Source organism: Panicum virgatum, chromosome 6N, assembly GCF_016808335.1.
Source record: "Panicum virgatum strain AP13 chromosome 6N, P.virgatum_v5, whole genome shotgun sequence".
NCBI classification, from domain to species: Eukaryota; Viridiplantae; Streptophyta; class Magnoliopsida; order Poales; family Poaceae; genus Panicum; species Panicum virgatum.
In genome coordinates this window covers 27,914,172-27,939,371 of record NC_053150.1, presented here as the reverse complement: position 1 = coordinate 27,939,371, position 25,200 = coordinate 27,914,172, and the positions used below count along the sequence as shown (strand labels likewise).

The following is a 25,200-nucleotide window of genomic DNA, read 5'->3' as shown; positions in this document are numbered from 1 at the left end:
TATTATTGTGCATTAGTTTTGGCCATGTGTTCGTGAGTAGACGTTGATCCATCTGAGGAGCCCCAGTACCAGTACCCGGAGCAGCCGTCTTCCGAGCACTTTGAGCAGCAGCAGGAGCAGTACGAGGAAGGCAAGTGTAACATGAACAACCTATCACTTTTAATTACATTTTCATACTGCATTTTAATACCTTATGCCTATAAGGATTTCCTAGCCACTTTATATCCTTTATATATTACCTTGGGTTGCATTTTGGTTAGTTGTGCTAGGTTGCTGCGCTATAACACATTCTGGTCCTTTTTAAGTAATTTTGATTAATGGTTTACTTGAACTTAATTCTGAGAGTGGCCCTCTGTGCTTCGTGCTTGAGTGGCTCACGTCTCGTTAAAACATGGTTTTTGTAGAAACATGGTTTAGGGGGGCCAGCACGGTGTTTAGTACTTGGTTGGCCACTCTCCATAAGGACCGGTTCATAGAGCGACAACATAGACTTGGCGTAATAATTAGATCTTTTTGGTTTGGAGTAACTCACCTGCGGGGCAGGGGCGGTAAGCTTCTATGGCCCTCGTGCTGAGTGGCCTCGTCTGTGCTTCGTGTCTTGACGCCCACTAGACCTGCTCCATAGTCGCCGATCCACCCTCGCGGTTACTCCCTACCAACGAGATTCTTTGTAAAGGCCTCGTAGTGAGTCGCTAGCCATCTCACCTAAGGAAGTGTGATGAACCTCTAGCGTAGCTCACGACTTGTGGGTAAAGATGTGCAACCTCTGCAGAGTGTAAAACTGGTATACTAGCCGTGCTCACGGTTATGAGCGGCCCAGATCCTCCTTTTGATTAGTGGGGTTGTCTCCTTCCGACGAGGGAGGTGCCTCTCGGGGTTACCTTGGTGGCTTGGTTTTGGTTTGGTTCTCAGTAGTTTCTTAATTAATTCTGATTAAATACTATGTAACTGGGTTAATGGTAATTCATCAACTCGTAGTAAGTAGCTTTAATAAAACTTGCCAAGATTAAAAGCTAATGCAGTTCAGTCAGCCAACCTAGAGCCTCATAAGTTTGTGTTATACTTGTTGAGTACAAGTTGTGTACTCACTCTTGCCTCTTCTCTACTTTTTCCTCCTGGCTACGCTACTGCTGCTCAGTTCCTGCCGACACGAGGGAGTTCGTCCAGCGCTACCAGGACTACGAGGACTTCTAGGTGTTCGTCTCCCAGTCGATGTCCCTGTGGCGCCCTGCTTCAGCTTCGGAGAGTCTTTGTCGTATTTTGTACTTCGCTTCCGCTGTATCAGACATTTTGTCATTAATGTAATAAATAACATTCGTATTCGCTTTATTATATCTTTTTATGTGATATGTGCTATGATATACTGTTCATTCTGTTGTATATACGTGTGACTTGATCCTGGCACGTATATGATTGCTCGGTTTATGTTCTTTTATAAACCGGGTGTTACACCATTACCCACCTTAGCTAGACCTGACTAGCCATCACGGGATGCACCAAGGGGTCATTGACCGTTCACCTAGGTTTCACCGGGGCATAAGTCACTCGGGGCTTATCCCTTCTCCTTAGTCACCCGTTGCTCTCAGCTCTCCTGATGGCTATCAGACTAACTAGTGGGATTTATGCTAAGCCGTTGCCCATACAACGGTCGAGTGGTTTGCACGATAGTGGAGTTAGGTGAGATGTAACACCAACTCGGTCCTTAGGGGTGACAAGATGGATATCTCGCTTCCTTGCCCTACCACACCTACCGGCACGAGCACACCAAATGGCAAATCACAATGAAATGTCATCCATCCCGTCTAGACTCATCTTTCAAAAATCCACTTTTATCCCTTCCCACACACGCACTTTTTCTTTATAAAACACGTTGTATAAAGTAGCAGGTCCTAAGCGTTCTAGTATCGATTAACGTCCAAGCAAAAATCAGACATTAATCAAGGTGGTCAAAGAATGATCATAACAAATCAAAGGGGTGGCTATCCAACTGTGTTTTCATGCAAGAAAAACATATGCAAATTTTGTAAAACATGCTAATAGGTTGTGTTTATAAAAACTAGGACAAAAGCATGCATCAAAGGATGGGATTGAACTTGCCGTCTTCGAAGCCTTCGGGAAGGTCCTGGTCGAAGCACTGTCCTTCGGGCTCGGGATCGCGGAACTAGTTCTCGTTTGCTGGCTCGCAGTACTGCTCGTCAACGGGCTCTCCTTCGTTCACACCATGGTCTACGACACGTACAAACAAACACACAATCAAGACACAGAAAAATAAAAATTTATCGTTGAGCTCGAATCGGAAACACATAAGATATGGAGTACGGAGTAATATTTTGAGCGGTTTCCTAATGGCATGGTCAAACCTAAGTTATGAAATTCGTGGTAAAGTTTCGGGTTGATCAGAGTTCATTTGGTGCATAAAATGATAGGTTTTATAAAGGTTCAGGGGCTAGATTAGGAATCAGGGACCTAGTTGTAATTATTCTCGAGAAGGCAGGGGCCTGTTTATAATTTTTGGAAACATCTGGATCATTCTGGAAAGGTCAGGGGTCTATTTAGAATTAAGTTTATATGAGGGGAGGGTTTATTTTGAAAAAAAACTAAAGGGAAAGGGTTTCTTTTGCAAAATGGCTAAAAGGGGAGGGACTCTTTAAGAAATAGAGAGAAGGGGAGGGGCTTAAGGGCAAAATGGCCACTCTTTCCCCTTCCTCTCGACGCAGAGCAGGGGAGGGGCGCTTGGGGCGTCGGCGGCGGCTCTCGCCGGCGGCCTAGGGCACTGCGGCGACCGGAATCAGGGGGAAAAGGGAGAGGGGAGCTTGTGGGGTTGATTCCCCCCTTGATTTCAGGGAAGGGGCCTGCGATGAGGGCAGCCATGGCGGCGGGCGGCGGGCGGTTCTGGCCGGCGCGGCGGCGGCGCTGCAGAGCCTGGTGACGGCCGGGGTTAGGGGGAGGAGCACGAGGGAGCCTCGGGGAGTTGATTCCTCCGCTCACCTTGGGTGATGGCGGCCTGTGAGTGGCCCTCCACGGCGGCGGGCAGAGCTCGACGACAATGGTGGTGGCGGCGGTGCTGGGAGCTCGGAGAGAAGGGGCACAGGGGCGGTGTGGCTCGTGGTGGTGGTTGTGGAGCTCGGGGGTGCCCTTCGGCCCCTTTTATAGGCGGCCAAGGCGGTGGAGATGGGAGCGGGGCGGTGGCCGGCGGGGCAAGCTCGGAGGGCAGCGTTAATGGTATGGGGCGGGTGCTGCCGGAGTGATTACGTCGCCAGGGTGGTGTAGCGTTGACGCGGTGAGTGTGCCGAGGCGAGCACAGGTGACGCGACGCCTCGGGCAGGCGGCGCTGTGCGGGCGTCAACGGCGGTGGCATGTCTGCGCAGCAGAGCTCGCTTCACGTGGCGGGCCGGGCGCAAGCGGCGAGGCGCGGTGCTGCCGGCGAGCGCGTGCGCGCGGGCGGGCGGCCGGTGTCGCGGCTCGGTGAGCTCGGGCGTGCGCGCGTGCGTGCGGGTGCTGGTGCGCGCGCGCGTCGCGACACGGGCGTGAACAGAGGGGGCCGAGGGGTGCTTGGCGCGGTGGAGTGAGCGGACAGGGGGCGTGCGGAGCAGGGGCTGGCCGGGAGCGTAGCCGGCGTGCGCGGTGCCAAGCCGCCCAGCAGCGCTCGCGGGGAGGAGAGAGGGGCTGTGCGCTATGCGGGCAGGCGGCGAGGGGGGGAGGTGCGCGGCAGAGAGCAGGGAGAAAGAAGAGAGAGGGAAGGGAGGAGGAGGAGGAAAAAGAAAAAGGAAATGGAAAATCGAAAAGAGAAAAGAAAAGATAATGGGAAAGAGAGAGAGAGAGAAAGGGGGGCGGGATTCGCGCCGATCGCGGCGCCGACCGCGACTGCACGCGCACGCGCGTTGGTCGGGCGTGGCGCGGCGGTCGGTGACGCGCGGCACAGGAAAAAGAGAGGGCCGTAACAGGGATTGGACATCGGGATGTTCGGAACAGGGAAGGCTCCCGAAATATTAGGGTTAGGGCTTTAGGGAAAAATTGGAGCTCAACGATGAAAACGGTTTTTTGAAAATATTAAGCGTACGATTTGATTTGGTGAATTTTGGGATGTTACAGCTGTTGGCGCGGAGCTTCCCCTCCTCAGGGACACATGAGGTAAGAGCCTGACCCCCTGGGGGCCGGCTGCTCCGCCCCTTAGGGCGTAGTTATAGATGACTACGCGAGTCCTGTCTTGCTGCAGTAGGAGTGGGTATCCCTGCTACAGGGTACCGACACAACTCTTTTGCATTGTTTTTTTTGTGGGGGGGGGGGGTGTGCTGGTTGCAAAATTAATTATATATATATTGGGCTGATATGCAGTGGAATGAAGCTTCTATTCTATTCATTTATTTTTATCATGATGTTTTTATTATTTGCAAGGCTGTACCTAAGTAGTAGTATGTGATTGCAGGACATTCATGCTGAGGCTGTCAAGAAGAGGTGTCACACCATTATTTCAATTCATCTAGGTAACTTAGCATGTAAATTACAGTGATAATCAATCATATGCATGCGTAGCTGAGCTCAATTTTTGTGTGAAACTACAGTTTTGGAATCACCTAAAGATTTCTCACAGATGTGCTGAAACACACACTGAACTTTGTTATTTGGGTCAGTTGGATCCATGCCACTACAACTTCTTGAAATTGGATTTCATGTTGAAATCCATGCCATTGAGTGGCATGATTTTGAACATGAAACCCAATTTCACGGAGTTGTGGTGGCATGAATCAAATTTTCCCTTGTTATTTTCATGATAAAAATGTGTGGTGCTCTGGCAATGTTGTTTTTCAGCTTGAATAAAAATCACATTGCTGGTTCATGAACTTTGGAGTTTTTAGGTAGCCTTTGATATTCTATTAGAAAAAATAAAATTTCAGGCCTATCGACATTAAATCAAGAATCTCATGTATGAGTAATGATGGGGATGGTTCGGTTCGAACCATTGGGTCATCGACCCGCTCCAAGAAAACGAGATTAATGGAGCACCGGTTTGCTAAATGGAACTAAAGAGGAGCAGCAGTTCGACCCATGGATAACCGTAGGGTCAAGTGGATCAACTTCTGTTGCCTTTCCTTGCCACCAAACTCCTCATCTGACGCCAGGAGAGGGAGACGTCAAACACCTGCAGAAACGGCAGTGCGGCATGGCGGCATCGCCGCGATAGACTCTGGAAGCGCGCCGTGCAGTGTGTTGCTTGAGAAGTTGAAGTGATCAAGCGTGACGCAGCTACGGGCTGCACATCATGGGCGTCAACGTAGTAATGCAACATCGCCTGTTCTTCGAGCGCCGGCGTAGGGATATTCAGTAGTTACCGGAGCTAGAGGTCTGAATGCGCCTAAGCAGTAACTGAACGGATTACTAAAGCGTGTATTTAACCCCTCAAACATCAAGAAGCAAACTCCGTTCTCATTTACACAAGCAGCAGGAAGCACAAACGAGTAATAGACGCATGGGTCAACCCGCGGTATCCATTGGAGCACCAGGGGTCAGCGAATTCCGGTTCGCTCCAAAGATTGTCCACGCCCATCTTTATTTATGAGATCAGGACAGTTTGGATGTGTTATCAACAACAAAGGAATAAGGTTGCTGGTTTAAATTTTCTCCGGTGATAGGCTTTTCAATCTGCTCAAATTTGTTCAAATCTCAAGCTCATTATGATTCTTGCGACCATTTGATGTGGTGGAGGCCTAAATGGATTCATGATACCATTGGGTGTTTGGAGGCTATTTGAAAGATGTGTTTTTATGTGCAGTCATTCCATTTGCATTTGCATTTACATTTCCCGTGATCAAATCACCTACATATGTTGCTATGGTGGTCCACTGGAGCAGGGAAGGCAGGTGTGTTGCAGAAAGCACTATCTGTTGCGCAATGAGCAGGCTTCATAAGATGGCTGTACTTCAAGACGGGAAATTCACTTGGTTTACTGACAAGGTAGCAGTGTCCATGTTGCCGAACAGATGAAGCCCTTGGTAAGCTTAGCTAGCTTGGAGTTATTTTATTTTAAATAAAAGATCAGGAGCCTGCATACTGTTGACGCGAGAACCTCCCGCCACCAAGACGGGGAGACTCCCATGCTTCACGTACGCTAAGATGGGATATTTGCTTTGCTCCGATGTACCGAACCCAAAGGTGAGCATGTGGTGCGCTAGGCTTGCCAGTCAATTTAATCTGTAATTGATAAGAAAGATAAAACATTAAATAAAAGGGGGCCATCGGCTAGCCAACCGATGAGGATGACGCCAGCAATCGGCTATCGCATAGCCGAATATGGGGAGACAAGTCATGCTAAAACAGCGCGACCTGCGAGCAACACATAGATCGGATCTAAATCAGCATGCGTGGTCGGATCACGAGAGGTAGCCGATAAAATAGATCTAAGCTGGATAACTTGTGATAAACCCTTAAAACAAACTAGATTAAATAGACTAACCTAGTAAAGGTCTAAGCAGATGTCGATAACTTGTGGTAAAATCTTAAAATAAATCATATTAAAACATGTTAATCTAGCAAGATCTACCGGTAACTTGGTGATAAAAGCAACAAAAAGTCAGATTAACGGATCAATTAATCTAACAGATTGACAGCTTTTATCGATAACTGGTGAGCAAACCGAACCCCGTCGGACGGATCTAGAGTGCTCGATAACTAGTGAATAAGGTAGGCTCCGCCGAACGGATCTAACCTACTCGGTGAATTGTGAACAGCTAAACCCCGCCAGACGGATTTAACATGTTCGATAGATTTGAGCGCTATAAACAGAGGAAGAAACGATGCGCCATCAACCGGATCTAATTACGCAACTTGACACAGAACTTTTCAACAAGTGAACTGCTGAGAAGAACTCGGAAAAAGAAAAAACCTACTGCAACTAGGGCGAAGCCGCCATGCGGAAAAGTAGAGGTACTTAATGTAGGAGTTTTGGTTAGATGTGGTTGATCAAAGTTTACAGATACTGAAGGTCTGTTATTTATAGTCTAAATCTAGACCCCATTACCGATACTGTGAGATTACAACTTGATAAACAAGAAAACAAACTTCCTAATTTAAAGACACGAAATCTAAAAGATAACTCGTTAACATGATTTGCGCTGGCTCCTTGGCTCCATTGGCTGCGACGCTTATCTCTAGCCCAAAGGTCTAATTTGCTTCTGTTTCTTTCTTCACTCGAGCACCAGCTCATTCTCATCGGCCGCTTGTCATCAGATTGACACTGTCAAAAAACAATGTGAACACATACTTGCATTCATCGGCCATGGATTTTATGCAAGAGAGACTCGAAACCTTTATGTAGCATATTGTTCAGAGTAATGTGTTTCAGGAACTACTTTGCTTCCAGCTTAGTAAATAACATTTTCTAAAACATTTATCGACAAGTGCTTTGAAGTGCCTGCAATTTCTCAGCTGACTGTTGTCGTTCCATGCATCCAGCAATGATAGGCAATCTTTTTTATGTATCAGCATGTGCCTCTTTTTTTATAAAAATCCTATTAAACGCATATGTGAATTTTAATAGATATTTTCGTCTTAGATTTTGATTGTATTTTTAAATGAAGATGAACGTAGTTTGTATTTTTTTTTACAAATCTGTGATAACACACAGGCAGCTAACTTGCATTGTCCTTTGGATGGGGATAATGTTGGAATGATTTTGTCAACTGACTTTTGTTGCAGTTACCATCTTTTTTTTTTTGCTAAGGCAGGCAAGGATGGCCTCAGCAATTGAAACATGGTGTTTGAAGGGAATGCTAAGTGGAAACTGCTCTCTAATAAAGTTGTGATTTTGCTCTATTGATGTCCTTGTGTAATATAAACATAATAACTCTATGTTACATCTACTTTGTGTGAAATATATATTTCTCAATTTGAATTATGGATCATGTATTGTTTTCTTACCATTCACTACTGCACCCGTGGCGTTAGCACATGCATACTTACTAGTTGATTATAGAAACATGAGTTTAATTAATCAATTTATTAGTGAACAAGGAAAAATATTATTCAAATGAATAAATAGATTAACCTTGAAACAACAACGATCAATTACTCTTAGTATAAAATAGGCTCATTTTTTTTCTTACCATTGCGTAACTACGAGAACAAGAAGCAATTTCAAGCCTAGTCAATTTCAATAATTACTAATCCTAGACATAGAAAAAATAGACATATTCCTCAATTGACACAAAAATTTAATTCCTAATCAAAATTTAAGGAACTCCAACCAAAATTTAAGAAACAACAATCAAATCTTATGTAGCGGCCGTAGGGACCTGACAGCGAGAGATGTCGATCATTTACGAAAGAAAATACCATGAGGTATTGTGATTTGAGAGGAAAATACGAGTATACCCCTAGATTTAATTTTAGAGTTCCTAGTCCACAATTTTGAAGCACTGGCCCACTTAGTTAAGTTCCTTACAATATGTTCTTTTAAATTTTTAACCATTAGAACTCGGCTAATGAACAGTTATTATAATTTCCAAGCACTGTAAAATTCCTCAAAAAAAAAAATGGGACAAACAAATGGCCACACATTGAACTATGCAAACAGACTGTCCCCGCACGCCAAGGCTCAAAATCCCTTTCGGTTTGCACCCGCCAAGTACTAAAACAAGTGATGCACAAGTAATAGTACCAACTACCATTCTGTTCTGATTTCTTACCATCTGAATGTGATTCAATCATACATGGTTGCAACTGAATTGTGCAGTTTTGCAGGTCTCAAAATGTATGGATACATGGCTATGGTAAAAGCATTATTATTCAGCTTAATTCAGTTAAGCTTTTGGGAAAATTTCACTGCAAACACCTAAATGATCGGTCAGCATCTATAGAAGGATACAGCCCTGGACAGATATTATAGCCCAAAAATTCTTGGGAAAGCAAAATATCTAAAAAGTAAAAACAGGGATCTTCACGTACACCCTAACAGTCTCATTTGATTCATATCTGCTTTAAACCTATGCAGAGTGAGCGACGGGTTCTGACCCAGCAGCATCTTCAGGTCTGCAGGCACAAAATATTGGTAGAAAGATGATTATATGGAGAAATGATCATAAAGAAGTGCGAAGGTTCATGAACGAGTTAATAAAACTCGAAAGGGAACAGTGGTAGAATCCAAAACAAACTAAAAATCCCTGTTTGAGTAAAAACAATTGGTGCCTGGAATAGAGCATAATTTGCATGCAAACGGTAAACATCATTTCATATGGTGCATGCGCTGCTGCTGGCATTGATGCGGTACGCACCACACCAAAAGGTTAACACTCAAAATAAGAATCCTACCCACCAAACTATACACATCAATGCAACAAAAAAAAAGACAACATATCGATGGAGATGGCACGGGACAAATATATTGTACCTCTCGATTCCTTCACCAACTTGCATTCTAAAAAAGTTACCAATTGTTACTTTAGAACCAACCTCCTTTGACAAATTATTCAGCACGGTCTGAAAAGAATGGCACCAGAAACAAAAGCTATTAGTAACTAGCAGTTTGGAGAAGTACATCATCAAATAGAATTTTTTTATCAATTTACCTTAATGTTTGTGCTATCATTGAGAACATATTTTTGCTCCATGAGAACAACCTCTTCAAAGTACTTCCTTAATCGACCTTCCACCATTTTATCCATAGCCATTTGGGATTTCCCAGAACTTTCAGCCTAACATGTTACAAGACATCAAGTCATTTCATTTCTAGTGCAACCAAAACTGAAGTTGACCTTCATATGAAGGATATATGCAGTCCATGTGCTGACTCTTGGTTACAGGAAAAAAAAATGCAGTATGTACAACAGTACAAGCCCTATAGCAGATCCAGGTACCAATTATCTTACAATCCAGAAAACTTAAGCCAATGCATGCGTTCTCTTCTAATTATAATTCATCATGTGATGTTTCTTAACCATTGAACTGTTCATAGAGTAGGATCAGGCACATAGAAATGCCTCAATTTTCTTTTAATCATAATGAACTATGGAAATGCATGAATTTGGTTAATTTGGATCTTTTTCATACCACTGTCACCCCATTCTCTCTTAACCATTTTCTTATTCTTGTTGAGCTAGAAAGATACAATTATAAATTTATGGTCCTAGTAGTCATTTGGTTGCTAATCACATTGTTGTGGTGAACAGCCATCACAACCATGGCAAAATTGGGCAAATAACATGCAGGACATGGTGGTAGGGAAGTGCAGAACACAACAGCTGTGGCAGGGAACTAAATACTGCAGAAGAAGCCAAATTTGGCTAACCAAATATGCTGGAGAAAAGGTAATATTTATCAAAATAAAGCACCTGAGTTCGCAGTATTTCACGTTCATTTTCTATAGCCGCAGGAGAAACCAATTCTTTTGACAAGAATAATGGTTTTGTTGCAACAATATGCATTGCAATTGACGACCCAACTGTCTTGAGAGCATCAAGGGAAGCACTGCTATCTTCTGCTTCTAGTGTGACCAATCCAGCAATACGACCCAAACCTGAAAAGAAAAAAACAAATGCTCAGTTAAGTATGACTGAATACATCATCCTAGTTAAAAAACAGAAGTAACAAACATTCTTATGTTAATGAGGGAACCAGAAAGGACGGCTAACAGCAACTCAATTAATAACAGAATTGGGGTCAACAGAGCAAACAGCAACTAGGACTAATATAACATGCTAAATTATTATATTACCATGAGTCTACAAATAAGTGTTACCCCTCTTGGATGTAATGCCATTTTTCTCTTCTTATTTTATTTTGGGTTAAAAAAAGTGTAGTGTCGTGAAGCATTCAAGAGAGAAGTTGTGTTGAAATTGTAGTCTGACGGGAGTGTGAATTCATGGTTGCTAGTTAGAAGCCCAAAAATTGATTAATTACTACAATTATGAAAAATATACTATAATATTTAGTTACTCTTCAAAATGTTAGATTGGTGAAAACAATTAGAAAATAAAGGGGCATATAAGCATGCTCTCAGTAGAAAACTAATCCTGGGTACTGGTTATGTTTGATCTAACATAGCTGGAGGGGGGGGGGGGCGAGGGTGAGTAAACAGGTCTGAAGAATAAAGAATGCATATTATTCATAAAATTGAAGGAGCTAAGATTTCATTGTCCACACACCTGGCTGAGGACAGGTATGCAAATAAGATGAAACTACACCATGTGCAGTTGTTGATAATATGAAACCTCTTCTGAGTTTTACATTCTCTCCAACCATGGCAGCAACTTCTGTTACAGCACTTTGGACAGTTGTTTCCCCACTGAGCTTAGGATGATCTAGATTGATAGACATGTTCTGCAAGGTTGGAGAAATGACCTGTCATGATCTAATCACCTTTGTTGCATAGTTAGATGCAATCAATTGCAATGTTGAATTCATCATGGCAACTGTTGTTGATTACCATTCTAAAATTATGTTAAAATTGTATATCAACCTCAACATATCCTCATCCAATATGTGCTAGAAGAAACATACAGCTGGTTAAAGCATTCATTTTCTTTTCATTTTATTTAGTCAACACAAATTATGATCAAGTGCCGATATAACCCATCAAACTGACTCCATAGGAAACAAAATTCTAAGGACTATAGGACATCAATCCTTAATGATATAAATTTCAGGACAAAAGTTTCATTGAAAACCCTGATCAAATGGAAATATAACTCAATATGGATTGTCACGGTGGCGACCAAACTTAAGACTCAGGAGTAGATGAGAATTTTTCCTGATAATTCCTGCTTCGATCGACACATCTCTCTTTACACAGAAAGGCTTTCTTGAACCCTAGGCAAGAGGCCTCTAATCTTAACTCTAATTGACCATAACCCTGAGGAAACTCCTGCTACATTACCAGGCGTTAATGTAGCAGGCCTACTATAATGCTGAGCTGGCCCAAAGGGTCCAGCTGACTGCCCATGACATGGTTCTTGAATTCTTGATCGAACCTAAATATAATAGGTCAGAGTTCAGATGATGAATCCAAATCCATAACTGGTAGTGCAGGAACATTTAGTCAACTGCAAAATATTATCATATTGAAGATCAAGCACTAGAAGGGTTAGAACAGAGACTGTCATGGTGGGGCTGCGCTGCGATACCAAAGAAGCTATGCACACGAGTGTGGGTGACTTGGCTGCCACAGGAAAAGACCACTTGTGATATCCACAGTTGGTTAGGTCTATTTAGTGGTTGGGGCTATCCAAACTATGTGGTCTTCTGTTTCAGGCAAAATTCATTAATTAGTTGACCACCAGACTCGTCAAATCAAGCAATAACAAGCCCCTTTCGTTCTTTTGTACCAAGGCCATAACACAGACCAACACACAAAGATGCCATAAGCCCACCAACAAAGACAGTCATAAATTAACATAATACGACATACCTCCAAATATTCAGGATCAAAAGGCAAAAATAATTGACCAGGACCCTGAGCAGACAAAACCATCTTTGCCACTGATGAAGCCTGCATGGTGAATGAAATTAGAAAACAAAAATAAATCAAGGTTGAATATGCGCAATGATGGATGGTTATTAGAAGCAACAAATGAACCAAAATATGGTGTTGCACCCAAGATGTAAATAGACAAAGTATTAACAATCTAAGAGATAGCATAGATACGACAGAAGAACCTAAAGCATACAGTTGCTAGAGAATTCAAAACTGACACCACTGCAAACTGCTTAACATACAGGTAGAAAATTTTCCTTTCTTACTTGATATTAACACAAAATTTAACAGATATATCCACACCTACAAAAGTTTATAGATATTGTTCTTCGCATATCCAGAAAAAAAAATGGAATGGCATTATAAAACCCAAAAGACCCTAACAGAAGAAAAAATAGAAGCAAAAGGATCCAGGGAGTAGCAGACAATATGTGTTAACAATACACAATTCAAGGAGCGAACACGAACAAAAATGAGGTAAATAGAATCTTCTTTCCGAGATAAAGTGTGACAGCAAAGAAGGGAAATACCATGCCGTACTAGTAGTCAATAACCAGTTAACCACCACCAAGAGAGGCCAGCATTTACTTTCAAATGATTTGATTATGCTAAATAACAGCAAATTTATTTTTCAACCACCATATACTTATCTTAACTAAATAAATAAAAAATAACCTTATCTCCTAATTGCTAACACAATTTCATGTGGATTGTACTTTTCAGGTGCAAACTTATTAAACATAAACCAACAAAGCAGCTTAGTTCCCATTAATAAGATAAAATATTACAGGGAATGAAACCAACCAGGTACTGGAAAACATCATTTCTTGCTACGAAATCAGTTTCACAGTTAAGCTCAATCACAGCCGCCCTTTTCTCATCTTGTGCAATAGCTAGCAAACCTTCAGCAGCAGTCCGTGAAGACTTTTTGGCAGCAAGAACCACTCCTCTCTTCCGCAGGTCTTTCTGTGCAGCCTCTGAAAGAAATAAACAAATTCAAACAGAATAAATGAAAATAATTAAAGATATCAATTAAAGTACTCCAACACAGTTAGAAAGAAGAGCTAACCAATATCCCAGTCGCAGCTAACCAAGGAAGCCTTCACATCTTTGATTGGAGCACTCGTTCTTTCTCGGAGTTGTTTAATAAGGTTCATTTGCTCTGAAGAAGACACTTGAGAGCTGAATCTCCTAGGAAACATATCATTTTGGGGAACAAGAGTGCCCAATAGACGAGTTTTGAATGCTGAAGAAGAGTATCCCCTCGCAGCTTGCTGTTGAGCACGAAACACAAGCCCCAATATGGGCTTTCTAGCACCTTGACCCCAAGCCATCCTCAGAATATACTACATCATGGCATATACGATGCTTTTTCAGTGAACTAAACAATAAGTGAGTATTGCAACAGTGCAATTTCCTTTCAGAAAATATTGTATCATAATTCCCAGAACGGTACTGTTCCAGAAATGGAGGCATTTACACTGGAACACAGCAGCACAGAAAGTTTGGATTTGATTGTCCACAGCCAGGGGCGGACTCAGCAAAGGACATTGCAAATGAAATCGAAGTTAGTAGGTAATATATTGCAACTGGATCAGAGATCCAAATACAAATAGTTTTGTTAGGGTTTGGGGTGCTCCACCTCGCGCAGAAGTAAAAAAAGAAGAGGCGGGCATACCTGGTCGATGCTGGTCGCCGGCAAAGGGTTGGGCGAAGACGTGACGAATGGCGCCGCCGCTTGCCCAGTCGTCGCCGCCAGGGAAAGACGAGCAAGGGAGGGAGGAGAGAGTCCGAGAGAAGGGAAAGGGTTTAAGAAGCAGAGATGCCTGAGGCTCGGCTCGGCTCAATACTAGAGCGAGCTAGAAATCAGGCTCGGCTCGGCTCGTTTGCCAGCTGGAGCTGACTTGTTTAGCTCGTGAGCCAGCTCGAAAAAAATTGACAGCAATGACTATGATGCGTGCTTGCGCGCGGCCCGTAGGAGCGAACACCGCACGGCGGGGCGAGGGCTGCGGCGCGACGGCGCACGGCGTGCCGGCGCGGGGGCGGCATCCAGGAGCGAGCTTGCCTGCCTGGGCAGCCAGGAAGAGGGGCCGGAGGTGCGGACGTGGAGGATCGAGGTGGGGGGGCTGTGGCGGCTAGGGACAGGCGACAGCCGATGAAAGTGCACCTGCGCAAGGCAAGCGGGCAGGAGTGAGCTTGCCTGCCTAGGCAGCTGGGAAGAGGGGCCGGAATGCCGGATGTGTGGAGGATGGAGGCGGCGGTGGTGCTATGGCGTCCAGGGATGGGCGATGGGTCCCAGAGGACGGGGTTCTGGGGAGTCAAGGAACTGTGACTTCGGGATGGGAGGGAGAGTGGGCTGCTAGCGAGGGAGCTAGGGTTTCATGTTGGGCTGCTGGGCCGATATAGTATTTTGGGCTACGCTAACTAATGTGTTGGGCTTTTGGCTTGGCTCGTTTCGGCTCAAGAGCTGGCTTGATAAAAACACCGAGCTAAACCTTTAGCTCCCTCGTTAATATTTTTCAATGAGCCAAGCCACTAATGAGTCAAAGCCGAGCGAGCTAGCGAGCCACGAGTTTTTGGTCCAGCCTTACCTGAGGCTCTGAGCCCCAAGGGGAGGGCTGGAATGAGCCGAGCTCGAGCGAGCGGACCTGCCGAGCGGCTCCGCAAGTTAGGAATTCGATAGCATCCGGAGCCCAGGCCCCGCCGAGCCAGCCTTATGGCCTTTTTGGCATGGCTCAGCTCTGGCTTTTTCGGCGATTTCTGTTGGAGTCCTATCAAACACTTAAAAATGGAATGGCTCTGTTGGAGTCCTATCAAACACTTAAAAATGGAATGGCTCCATACTGTAACATGTGAGAAGATAGAGTAGCGGTTTTGCTTGCAAGGAGGTGGAGCCGGTGAAGCCACAAAACCCAGCTCCACCTGCTCTAGCTCCGGCTCCACTTTTTTGCAAGAAGCCGGAGCTCTCACAAACAAGACTTTATTTTAGCTTCAACTTAATTTATTTCACGTAAATCGAAATACTGTGGCGTGAAATCGTTTTATAAGGTCATGCCAAAATAAACTGAAAGTCAAATAAAATCAGTTTTTTTTTGTACTTCACCAGCACCAATGAAGCTGTTTGATATAAGCTATGCCAAACGGCATGGGCGAAGCTCGGTTAGAACTAACCCTTGTGCACTCTCCATTGGATGGAAGAAAGCTAAAATAATTTACATGAAAAAATTTAGCTATCTAGTAGGTAATTTCTTTTCTTACCATGGTGCGTGTGCACCAGGCAACCACCACGTAGTGTGGCCCTGCCAAATGGGGTCTTATTTTGTATTTTGGCTTCAGCTCGTTCTGTCCATTCAAATCGAGATATTATAGCGTGAACTATTTTATAAACTCATGCTAAAATGACCTAGAAACCGGGTGAAACTAGTTTTTTTTAGCTTCACTGGCTTTGAGTGCAGTAGTGCCAAACGGCCCCATAGTCATCTGCTGACTTATCTCTACGCCTAAAAAGAATAATTGAGAGGAAATATTTTAGAAAGCAAAATATAGCAATAGTTTTAAAATTTGTGAGAGTGTGTCACTTAGGTCCATCAACTATGAAAATGCATTTTTACGATATAGATCCACATATATACAAGACATCGAGGCTGCCAACGTGCTTTATGATGAGAATTGATGTGTTTGCTCTTAGCTTTCTTCTCCACCATGACATCTCCCTCCTCTAGGTTCTGCTCAAGACCCCATTGTTGACGCAGAATCGCGCCAACACACTCGAATGCGCTAGAATGCACGAGCGATCGTCAAAACGATCAACACCTGCGAAACCCTGGGCGGACCGGTCTGACCGGTACCGCCGACCGATCTGACCGGTGCAGGCAGGGACTCGCTGGAAACCTAGAACAGCAAGCTCGGGAGGGACCCGTCGGAGCTTGTGATCGTAGGGTTGCTCTGAGGTTGGCAGGCCACTCAGAACGTCTTCAAACGCCGCCGGGACGAAGGAAGAAAGCAATCTAGGGTTGGAAAAGGCTAGGGTTTGAGAGATAAAAGTAATGCGATTTTTGTATTGATTCGATTGGGAATAACCTCAATCGGCCTTAGCCTTTATATTTATAGGCCGGGGAAGACGTACCCCTTCACGAGTAGGATTACATGAGGACTCTTTACAAAAACCCTAATTCAACTCGGACTGTACAGACCAGACCGGTCTGACCAGTCGGCCCGACCGGTCAGACCGGTCGACCTCAGCAGATGCCAAATTTGGCTGTCAACACCCATTGGCGATAATGCCTTCGTAAAGAAGATCAAGAGGGGGACTTCCAGCTGGGACTTCTAAAACTACCAAAACGAATGGCAGTGCTTTTGTTTTTCATATGTAGAACTTTAGTTTTGTTCGGTTATCATTCTGGGTGTTATCGTGTTCAGGTGCTGAGCTTGCTGGTGGCAAGCAAGTTTCCCCTCTCATTACTTTTGACCTTAGTTGCTCAAAACTTGTACTGAACATGCTACATTCTGCTTTATTTCTTGAAATGGGCTTGGGGACATGTGGCCTTACTTTCTAAAAAAACATCTCCCTCCTCTAATCTCATCTTAGCTGGTAGGTTGTTTGTCGATCCCCACTGCTTGGGGCGCCTCATACCCGAGCAGAGTTTGATGGGAGAGATTGAGTGAAGAGAGAATTGAAAGTACATTTGGCCCCCAAGATGGTTTTGGTGTTGATGGCACGCATATTAAGAAGCTAATCAGTTTATCGAGCATGTTAAAAATCATTGAAATGAAGAAGAGCAAGAAAAGATGCCATATTTGCGAAAGAGACGGTGTTTGAGCTTCATTGAAGATCTTTTATATATTTTGATTTTGAATTTCAGTACAGCAAACACCGTACTATAAAGAGGGATGCCAAAAAAATGTTTGGAAATGCCAAAGAACATACCTGAGATGCTAACAACCCATGAGAGATACAAAGCACTCACTTGAGCACTTGTTCCTACATTTTCTGCAGGGGTCAGAAGTTTTCCACTTCTTTCGATGAGGGGTACTCGGCCAGCTATTTTAACATAGGCCGGAAGTTCTGACCAGGCGTCGGAAGTTCCGACAAGCACATCACCAGCACACCAACGGCTAGATTTTGGGGCTCGAGTATATATACCCCCTCAACCACTTCTTCATTTGCTGCTGACCTAACCTGAGACAAACACCTTCAAGAGCATTCAATACTTCTCCCCAATTCCTCCAACAGCTAAACCTTGAGTTGTTTTGAGCTAGCACTTGGGTGAGAGCAAGATTGGGGTGCGAAGCTTAACTCTTTGAGTGAGAAGGCAACCAAGTTTATCTCAAGGACACTAGAAGCATCTCTTTCGGTCGATTCACGTTGGTTACTCTTGAAGCTTGCTTCTAAACGGTTAGGTGTCGCCCGGTGAGCATCCTCTCGTGTGGGCGCTCCACCGGAAAGTTTGTATTTGCCTTGTCCTTGGTGGACGTTAATAGTAAGTGACTCAATCCTCCTTAATGGTTGATTGAGGGAGGTAAAGAGTTAGTGGACAAACCTGCTCTTTGTGAGCTCCTCAACGGAGACGTAGCTTCCTTAGTGAGAATGAACTTCAGGAACAAATCTTGTGTCACTTGTTCTTATTGTTATTATATATTTAGTTCTTGATGACCTAGAACTTGTTTTGTCCTGATCTTCTCTCTCGTGTGCAGGTTACTCCAGGACAAGGGGTGAACTTTTGATTCAAATAGATGCAGCTTCATCTTTGTTTTTGAATTTTGTTATAGTTTCTTGTTTTGTCGAAAGTTTCGATACTGTCGGAAGTTCCGATACATAGGAACTTCCTACGCAGGGTGGGAAGTTCCGATGTATTTAATTGTTGCGAAGAATTTTTTCAAGTTTTCAGGTTCACCTAATCACCCCCCTTTTAGGCATCACCAAGGTCCTTTCAGAAATGAACGAGATTGGAGATGTACGTGCACACATGGATACGTATGGACCTAAACAATTTAATAAGTTTGTGGACCTAAAAATACACTTTCGAAGTTGACGGACCTAAGTGACGCACCCTCACAAGTTCAAGAATTACCAGTTCCTTTTACTCTATTTCAAAATATTTAACCTTTTACAGTCATTTCGAATGCATATTCTGAAACGCTAGCTTTACAACAGCTCCTACAATATTGCAAAGGAAGATAGAATTTCACGCTCATTTTATCCAAACTTGCTAACATTTTGTGCCATCTCGGCAGACAACGTGGAAGTGGCACACAAAAATGCTACCCTCCCCCATAGGACATAGACGAGCTCGAAGCTAACCCCATTCCCCTCCTCTCACCCTACCTTCTTCTTCCTCCTCCGAGCTGCTCAATTTAGAGAGTCCTTCACTAGTAGTCATAGGATGTGGCGACCCTATTGGAGGGCGGTCCTTGTTGGTGAGGTGACTAGCTTGCCTTGCTTGTGCAAGCTGGATTGGGTGTTTGAGCTGCAAGTAGAAAATGGAGGTGTTAACTATGGATGGTGTTCTCCAAGTGTCCAAGGAATATAGAATTGGTGAGTTTGATTTGGTCTTGGATCCCTCTTTTAAGTAGGTTTTGTGACCTAGGGTTTAAGCTTGTTGTTTACTATGTTGCACTGGTGTATAGATGCTTAGAAGGTATCCATACTACAATGGTAGAGGTTGTAGTTGTAGGAACTGTGTGCTTCAAATTTGTCGAGATGCACCTTGCCGAAAGTAGATGGTGGCTCATCTGTTGGACGAAGTTACCACAGACGTCTCGCTGTCAACGGAACAACGACTACCATTGAAAGCACAACGCTATTAAATTCTGAAATCTTTGTTCCCATGGGGAGTCGAATCCAGGACCTTGTTGTCGGTCGAAACCCACCGGCGAGCAGCGACAGGCAACACGAAAAGCCGGGAGGTCGCTGGGGCGCTGGCAGGCACTGCTCCCTCATCGACGGCCCGCAATTCCAGCACACGCTGCGGCTTGTGAAGACGCAGGGCATGCCACCTGACCTATACTCGATCAGGAAGGTGCGAACGTGCTTGCAACGATTAGCCTGCATACAAAAACACGTGGAAACGTAAGTCCGAGCCGTGGTCGGCTCCCCGGGACGACTCTTGCATCGGCTTTAAGGAGCCGATCGAGTCCTGGTGTCAGATTGGATCTGTTTACATCCGGATATTGATAAATAAAGCGAATAACTGTAAAGCTGCTTCAATTAAATCTAACTAATCTAATCCATGACAGTAAAGGCTTCACTGTTTGATCGGAACATCCTACACGTGATTGGGCCTAATGAACGCAACAGATAACTAAACCATAACCCAGAACAAAGGCCTAAGAACTAGCAAGAGCCGATTCCCGGAACAATCCCTATTAAGGCTAAGATAAAGCATCTAGTACACCACCGGATCATCCAACCCATTTGCAAGGCCTAATCTAACAGATATTACGCCAACTCTTAGAGATAAGACCAAACCATAACCGATTAGATCTACGAGACATAAAAGAAGCAGTGTGTTGCCTTTACGTAGCTAACTCTACGCAACAAGAGCTAGTATAATATGATGACATGATTGCGTAAAGATAACATGATATTCGTAGATGATAAACAACAAAGCACAACAGATCTACTAAAAGCCATGCTACGAACATCGAGATAACTAGTACTACTCGCCATCAAAAATGCTTCAGTACGAGTAATACCAAGGTAAAAGCAAGAACAACGCTGCCCTGATCGCAAGAAGCGATCAGGGCAGCATGGCGCTTACTTGGATGAAACCCTAGGATTAGGGGTGGCGATGCGCCGAGATTGTTGTTTGCGAGACGTGATGATGTTCTCTCTTCATAAATAACATAGGATACATATTTATAGTCCGGAGACTTGGGAAACAATCTAAACTAATCTTGTCCCGATCGGACTCTATCTCTAATCTTAAACTAAATCTAAAGATACATGGCCCATGTAGCCCAAATGCTCACGCAGGAGCCGATTTACAAGCCTTCTTCAACTTTCTGCCTTAAGCCCATCTTGCTTTCGGCCCATAAATTAATCCTGTTAATTTATGGCGATAACACATGCCCCCTAGTTTTGGCAATGATAGTTCCAAAACCACTCCGTCGCTTCATCTTCTCGTTAATGCTCATTAAACACACTGCAACCACCAAGGAAGACGTAACGTCTCTGCAACTGGCTCCTCGTAGAACGTGAAACTGCCGATCCGTCTTCCATCTTTTCACTATTTAATCTTACCCCGAATCGGCTTTTCTTCACGGCAAACTCCTTCTTCCTCCCAAAGCCAAATAGCGCAGAAAACCCCAGTCCTCCAACACCAATAGCTATGGCGATCTCTTCCTCCTCTGACTCCAACTCCTTTGGAAACTCTTCCTCCTCCTCTTCTCCTTCTTCTTCCCCTCTCCTTGCTTCTTCCATCAACTCCATCCCGGAGAGTCGGGAGCCGATGCCGGAGTGGGACCCAACTGCAGCGTATGAAGCGCTGGCTCCTCTGCACTGGGATGCAGAGGAGTTCGACTTCGGGACCGTCTCCGAGGAAGACGAGCCCAAGACCGATGGAGAAGACCTCCGGCTGCTATTCCAGGAGGAGTCGGAGAACAGCAACGAGGAAAACCCATCTTCGGATGGAGTCGACTCCTCCTCGGAAGGGGAGATCGACTCCTCCGATGACGACGACGAGCCGATGGGCGGAAAGCCCTTTCGGTTCCTCGGGTCCTCCGAGGAGGACAGCGAGGAAGATAACAGCGGCGGCGGCGATGGCTGGAGCGACTTCGAATCCGAAGGCGGCAGCAGCACCTTCGGCAGTGACGACGACGACGACGACAGCGACGACGACGGCAGCGGGGATGCGCTGGCCTGAAGCCCCAAACGCCATAGGTATTAGGTACCTACGAGCAGTAGAAGTAGGTAGCATCGTAGGGGTAGGATCACAAAGCCGAAGGATCAATTCCTTTGTAAAAATCGGCTTTTCCTTGTAATGACCTTTCTATTAATGAAATCGATTTCCTTAAATTCTGTGTGTCTGATGTTTACTTTCCAAAAAGCCGATGGCAACGCATCAGGCTTCTATAAATATCCAAGAGCCGATGAAATTCAAACTAGAAGCAACCCGCACAAGAGTAGAGTATCACTTCCACCTTGAACCGAACTCGAAACAAGCTCTCAAATCCGAACGTAATTTGAAAACCCAGCTCTACAAATTCAAGCAAGAACTCCTCAAGCATCCAGAATTCGGATCAGAGCCCACAGCAACCAAACCCCAAGTCAACGGATCTGAACTATGGCAGACTCTGCAGCTCAGACAACAAATCCTACTGTTGATGATGCGGCAACTGCGGCCTGAAGGTAATATTCAGCCTAATTCTTTTAGTATTCCTCAGCTTATTAAGCCTCTGAAACATTAAACTCTGAAACCTGACACCATACACATACTTCTGAATTTCTGAACTTCAGGTATCAGACATCCTTCTGTCGCATCCCTCCAATCCAAAATCTTTATGTCTTGGCCTACGAACCTATGAAAATCCTATAGATTTGATCTCTTGTGAAGCAAATAGAATCCCTTTCGTGAGTCAAAACATCGATTTGAACCTCTGGGCCGACTGCTTAAGAGCCTGGCCTAACCCTCCTGAGAGCTGGATTACATGGTACAGCAGAGTAGCAAAAGCTTATATGCCCTTGTGGCAGGATTTGAACATAGCCGATGCACTTAGCTTATCATTATCACCCCTTGACAAAAATGAAAACCTTCTAAAAACCATCGGCTATTTTTGGTCCGATGCTCTGAACTGTTTCCTCTTTGGTCATGGACCCATGACTCCCACTCTACTAGATGTCACCATGATCACTGGCCTAGACATTGGATCTCCTAATCCAGCTGCCCACAAAATGGCAAAAGTCCCCTTCAAACTTTCTTCCAAGGTTAACTGCACAAACTGGGGTACTTACATGAATCAGCACATGAAAACAAAAGGTCTAGTGACTGAGAAGGAACACACAGCGTTCTTAAACCTTTGGCTAGAGCACTTCATCTTCTGTGGCCCTTCTTTAGCTCCAACTAAGAACTATCTTCCCTTAGCCTATCACCTGGCCCATGGCGATCACACCGGCCTAGGCAAACTTTTTCTTGGAGAAACCTACAGATATCTCCATTTGATGACATCTAACTTGCTCAACCAAAAGAAACTGAGAACTGGAGGCCCTTGGTGGTTTATTCAGTTGTGGGCACAACTGTACTTTCAGCACCAGATTCCGAACTTCCAAGGCCTAACCAAGAACTCTTTTCCTGATGAGAGTGGCAAACCAATTAGATGTACTAGCTATGGCCAAGCTTTATTTAGTCTACCCGGCAGTAAACTGAATTTAGCAGATACAGCAAACTGGTTCAGAATCTTCTACAAGGGACTAGATAATCCACTCTATTTCCCATTTACTGAATCTGAATCCTTTGAAAACCCAACTGCCTTCAGATTAGATAACTTTGCCAATGACAACAGCACTCGGCATTTATACTCTTTAATGATCCGACCTGGCTTCCTTCCTGTTGGCATCAATACCTCTAATAGAATTATTAAGCCAGGTTATGAATCTTACCAACCAGTCATAGCAGCTCGGCAACTTGGCCTAGGACAGGTCCCTCCCCACTTCCATATTCACCACTTGGTGGAGAGTAGAGCAGATTTGCCTGATGGTCTTACCAGCTCAAGATGCTACATCATGTTTGATGATCTCCACATTCCAATACCAGCCGATCTGTCCTTTAATCCTTCATCGATCGATTTTAGCACATGGTGGGAAATGTGGAAAACTCATGTTTTCAGAAAAGCTGTAGGTCCTCGACTGCAGCAAATTGATCCTGAATATGTAATCCCCGAGGAAGAGGTACTGAATTTATGCACTTTACCCTTTCCAAATCATCCATTCCTTTACTTGACTAATCCTGCTCACCCTGTTAGCAGCAACAGGACGGTCCAGAACCTATGACCAGCAACGGGGAGCCATTCCACTTTCTTCCAACTGCTCCTAATGTACTCTTCTGCAAAGGATCATCATCAATGAAGAAAGTGATAATGACTATTCAGCCAGACTTACTTCAGTCGGCTTCCAAACGAAGACAAGCTTCTGCAGGCGTTGCCCCCCAAGTCTTGACCAAGAAAAGGAAGATGATCATGAGGCGTGTCATCAAGAAACCAGCACCAGCTTCCCCGAGTCCATCAGAGTCCAACACCAACCAGGTAACTCGTCTTTCTAACACTTCTTCTTTTTTATTGCACATACATGTACTCTGGTTGACTGTAATTCTATTTTCAGGACGCAACTGAAGACATCCTTGAAACCAGTAGCCCAGCACAACACGAAGTCATCGTTCATGAAGCTGACACTGGAGCAACTGAAACTTCAAATACTCTGACAGATGTGCATGACGAATAGGCTAACACAGTCGAAGCCCCTGTTGTCACCTCCAATCCAACCGGATCGGCTACACCTGAACGGATCATCACTTCTTGTTCAGAACATGTAACTTTTATGAGAACCGTTTCTGAACCAGCCGATAGCTTCATGAATGCATTTTGCTCTAACTCCAGATATGTCCATAGGGCTTTGATATTTCAGGTTTGCTTTCCTTTGACCTAGCATCAATGAGTCTGACTGTCCCTGGAGCAGAAACACCATCTTTGCAGCAATCGGCTAATTTGGCACATCAGCTTCAGCTCATCAATGATCTACTATCTGCTCCGATCACTGCTCTGGTTGATGATTCCATCAAGATAAAAGAAATTCTTGAGCATATAGAATCCCAACTTCCAGAATTACTTCGAGTCAAACTTTGGCCAGCCGGCCATCTTCCTTTCTTTCGGGCAGAGGTGAAGGCAGCTCAACAAAGAATAGAAGCACGTCGTTCTCAAGTCTCTCTGAAAACTGACATAGCTCAAAAGTGCAAAGCCCTCAACCAAAAGAAAGCAACTCTGGATGCTAAAGCTGATATCTCCGAGAACACAAGACGACTCAACCTCTTGGAAAAGGAACTGATGGAACTTGAAGAAAAGGTCTACAATACCCAAAGACTAATCCAAGAGGAGAAAGCTTCGATCGCAAACTCCAAGCAGGAAGCCCAAGAAATGACTGAACAAATATAGGCAGAGTTTGCAGAGATAAGCACCTTGAGTCGGCAGATAGTATCAGGCAATGACAAGGACGATGAAGCAATCATAGCGCGAGCAGATGCTGTACGTGCAGAAGCCATCCATGCCATAGAAGGATTTCTGAACTAGCAGAACTATTCAGAAAACATTCGATGTTGCCTGTAAAACCTGAAACTTGTACTTATTTAAAACACCTTAAGTCGATGGTTACACATCGGCTATCTTGCTTCTCACATGTATTTTACTAGCCAACTCAACGTGTTAGCCTCTCTTTCTTTTTTTTACCGGCCAACTCAACGTGTTGGCCTTTCTCTTTTTTTTTACCGGCCAACTCAATGTGTTGGCCTATCTCTTTCCTTTTTTTTACCGGCCAACTCAACGTGTTGGCCTTTTACGCTACAGCCAGATGGGTCTCATCAGCTCTTGTTACTCGCTTTCCCACATGCTCGGGAAATACTTCTTGAGGTGTTGACCATTCACAGCAACAGGAAACTTGACACCATCCAGCTCCTCAAGCATGTATGCATTCCCAGGCAAAGCCTGATCAACCTTGTACGGCCCGTGCCAAGTTGGAGACCACTTGCCATACT

The 25,200-nt window shown here is 44.4% G+C and overlaps 1 protein-coding gene across 2 annotated transcripts; it reads right to left on the bottom strand.

Moving 5' to 3' along the window:
• Positions 1 to 8,644: 8,644 nt before the first annotated feature.
• Positions 8,645 to 14,304, bottom strand: LOC120679203 (elongation factor Ts, mitochondrial). 2 transcript variants are annotated; one of them, XM_039960738.1, is made up of 9 exons: positions 14,142 to 14,304; positions 13,533 to 13,809; positions 13,268 to 13,440; positions 12,398 to 12,478; positions 11,136 to 11,310; positions 10,323 to 10,507; positions 9,561 to 9,686; positions 9,383 to 9,471; positions 8,645 to 9,024 (listed from the first exon to the last, which is right to left on the bottom strand). In XM_039960738.1, exons 2-9 carry the CDS (start codon positions 13,795 to 13,797, stop codon positions 8,979 to 8,981), a joined length of 1,140 nt encoding a protein of 379 aa, XP_039816672.1. In that variant the 5' UTR covers positions 13,798 to 13,809; positions 14,142 to 14,304; the 3' UTR covers positions 8,645 to 8,978. The 2 variants fall into 2 exon arrangements, with proteins under 2 accessions (XP_039816672.1, XP_039816673.1); XM_039960739.1 differs by lacking the exon at positions 14,142 to 14,304 and adding an exon at positions 13,944 to 14,103.
• Positions 14,305 to 25,200: the final 10,896 nt, after the last annotated feature.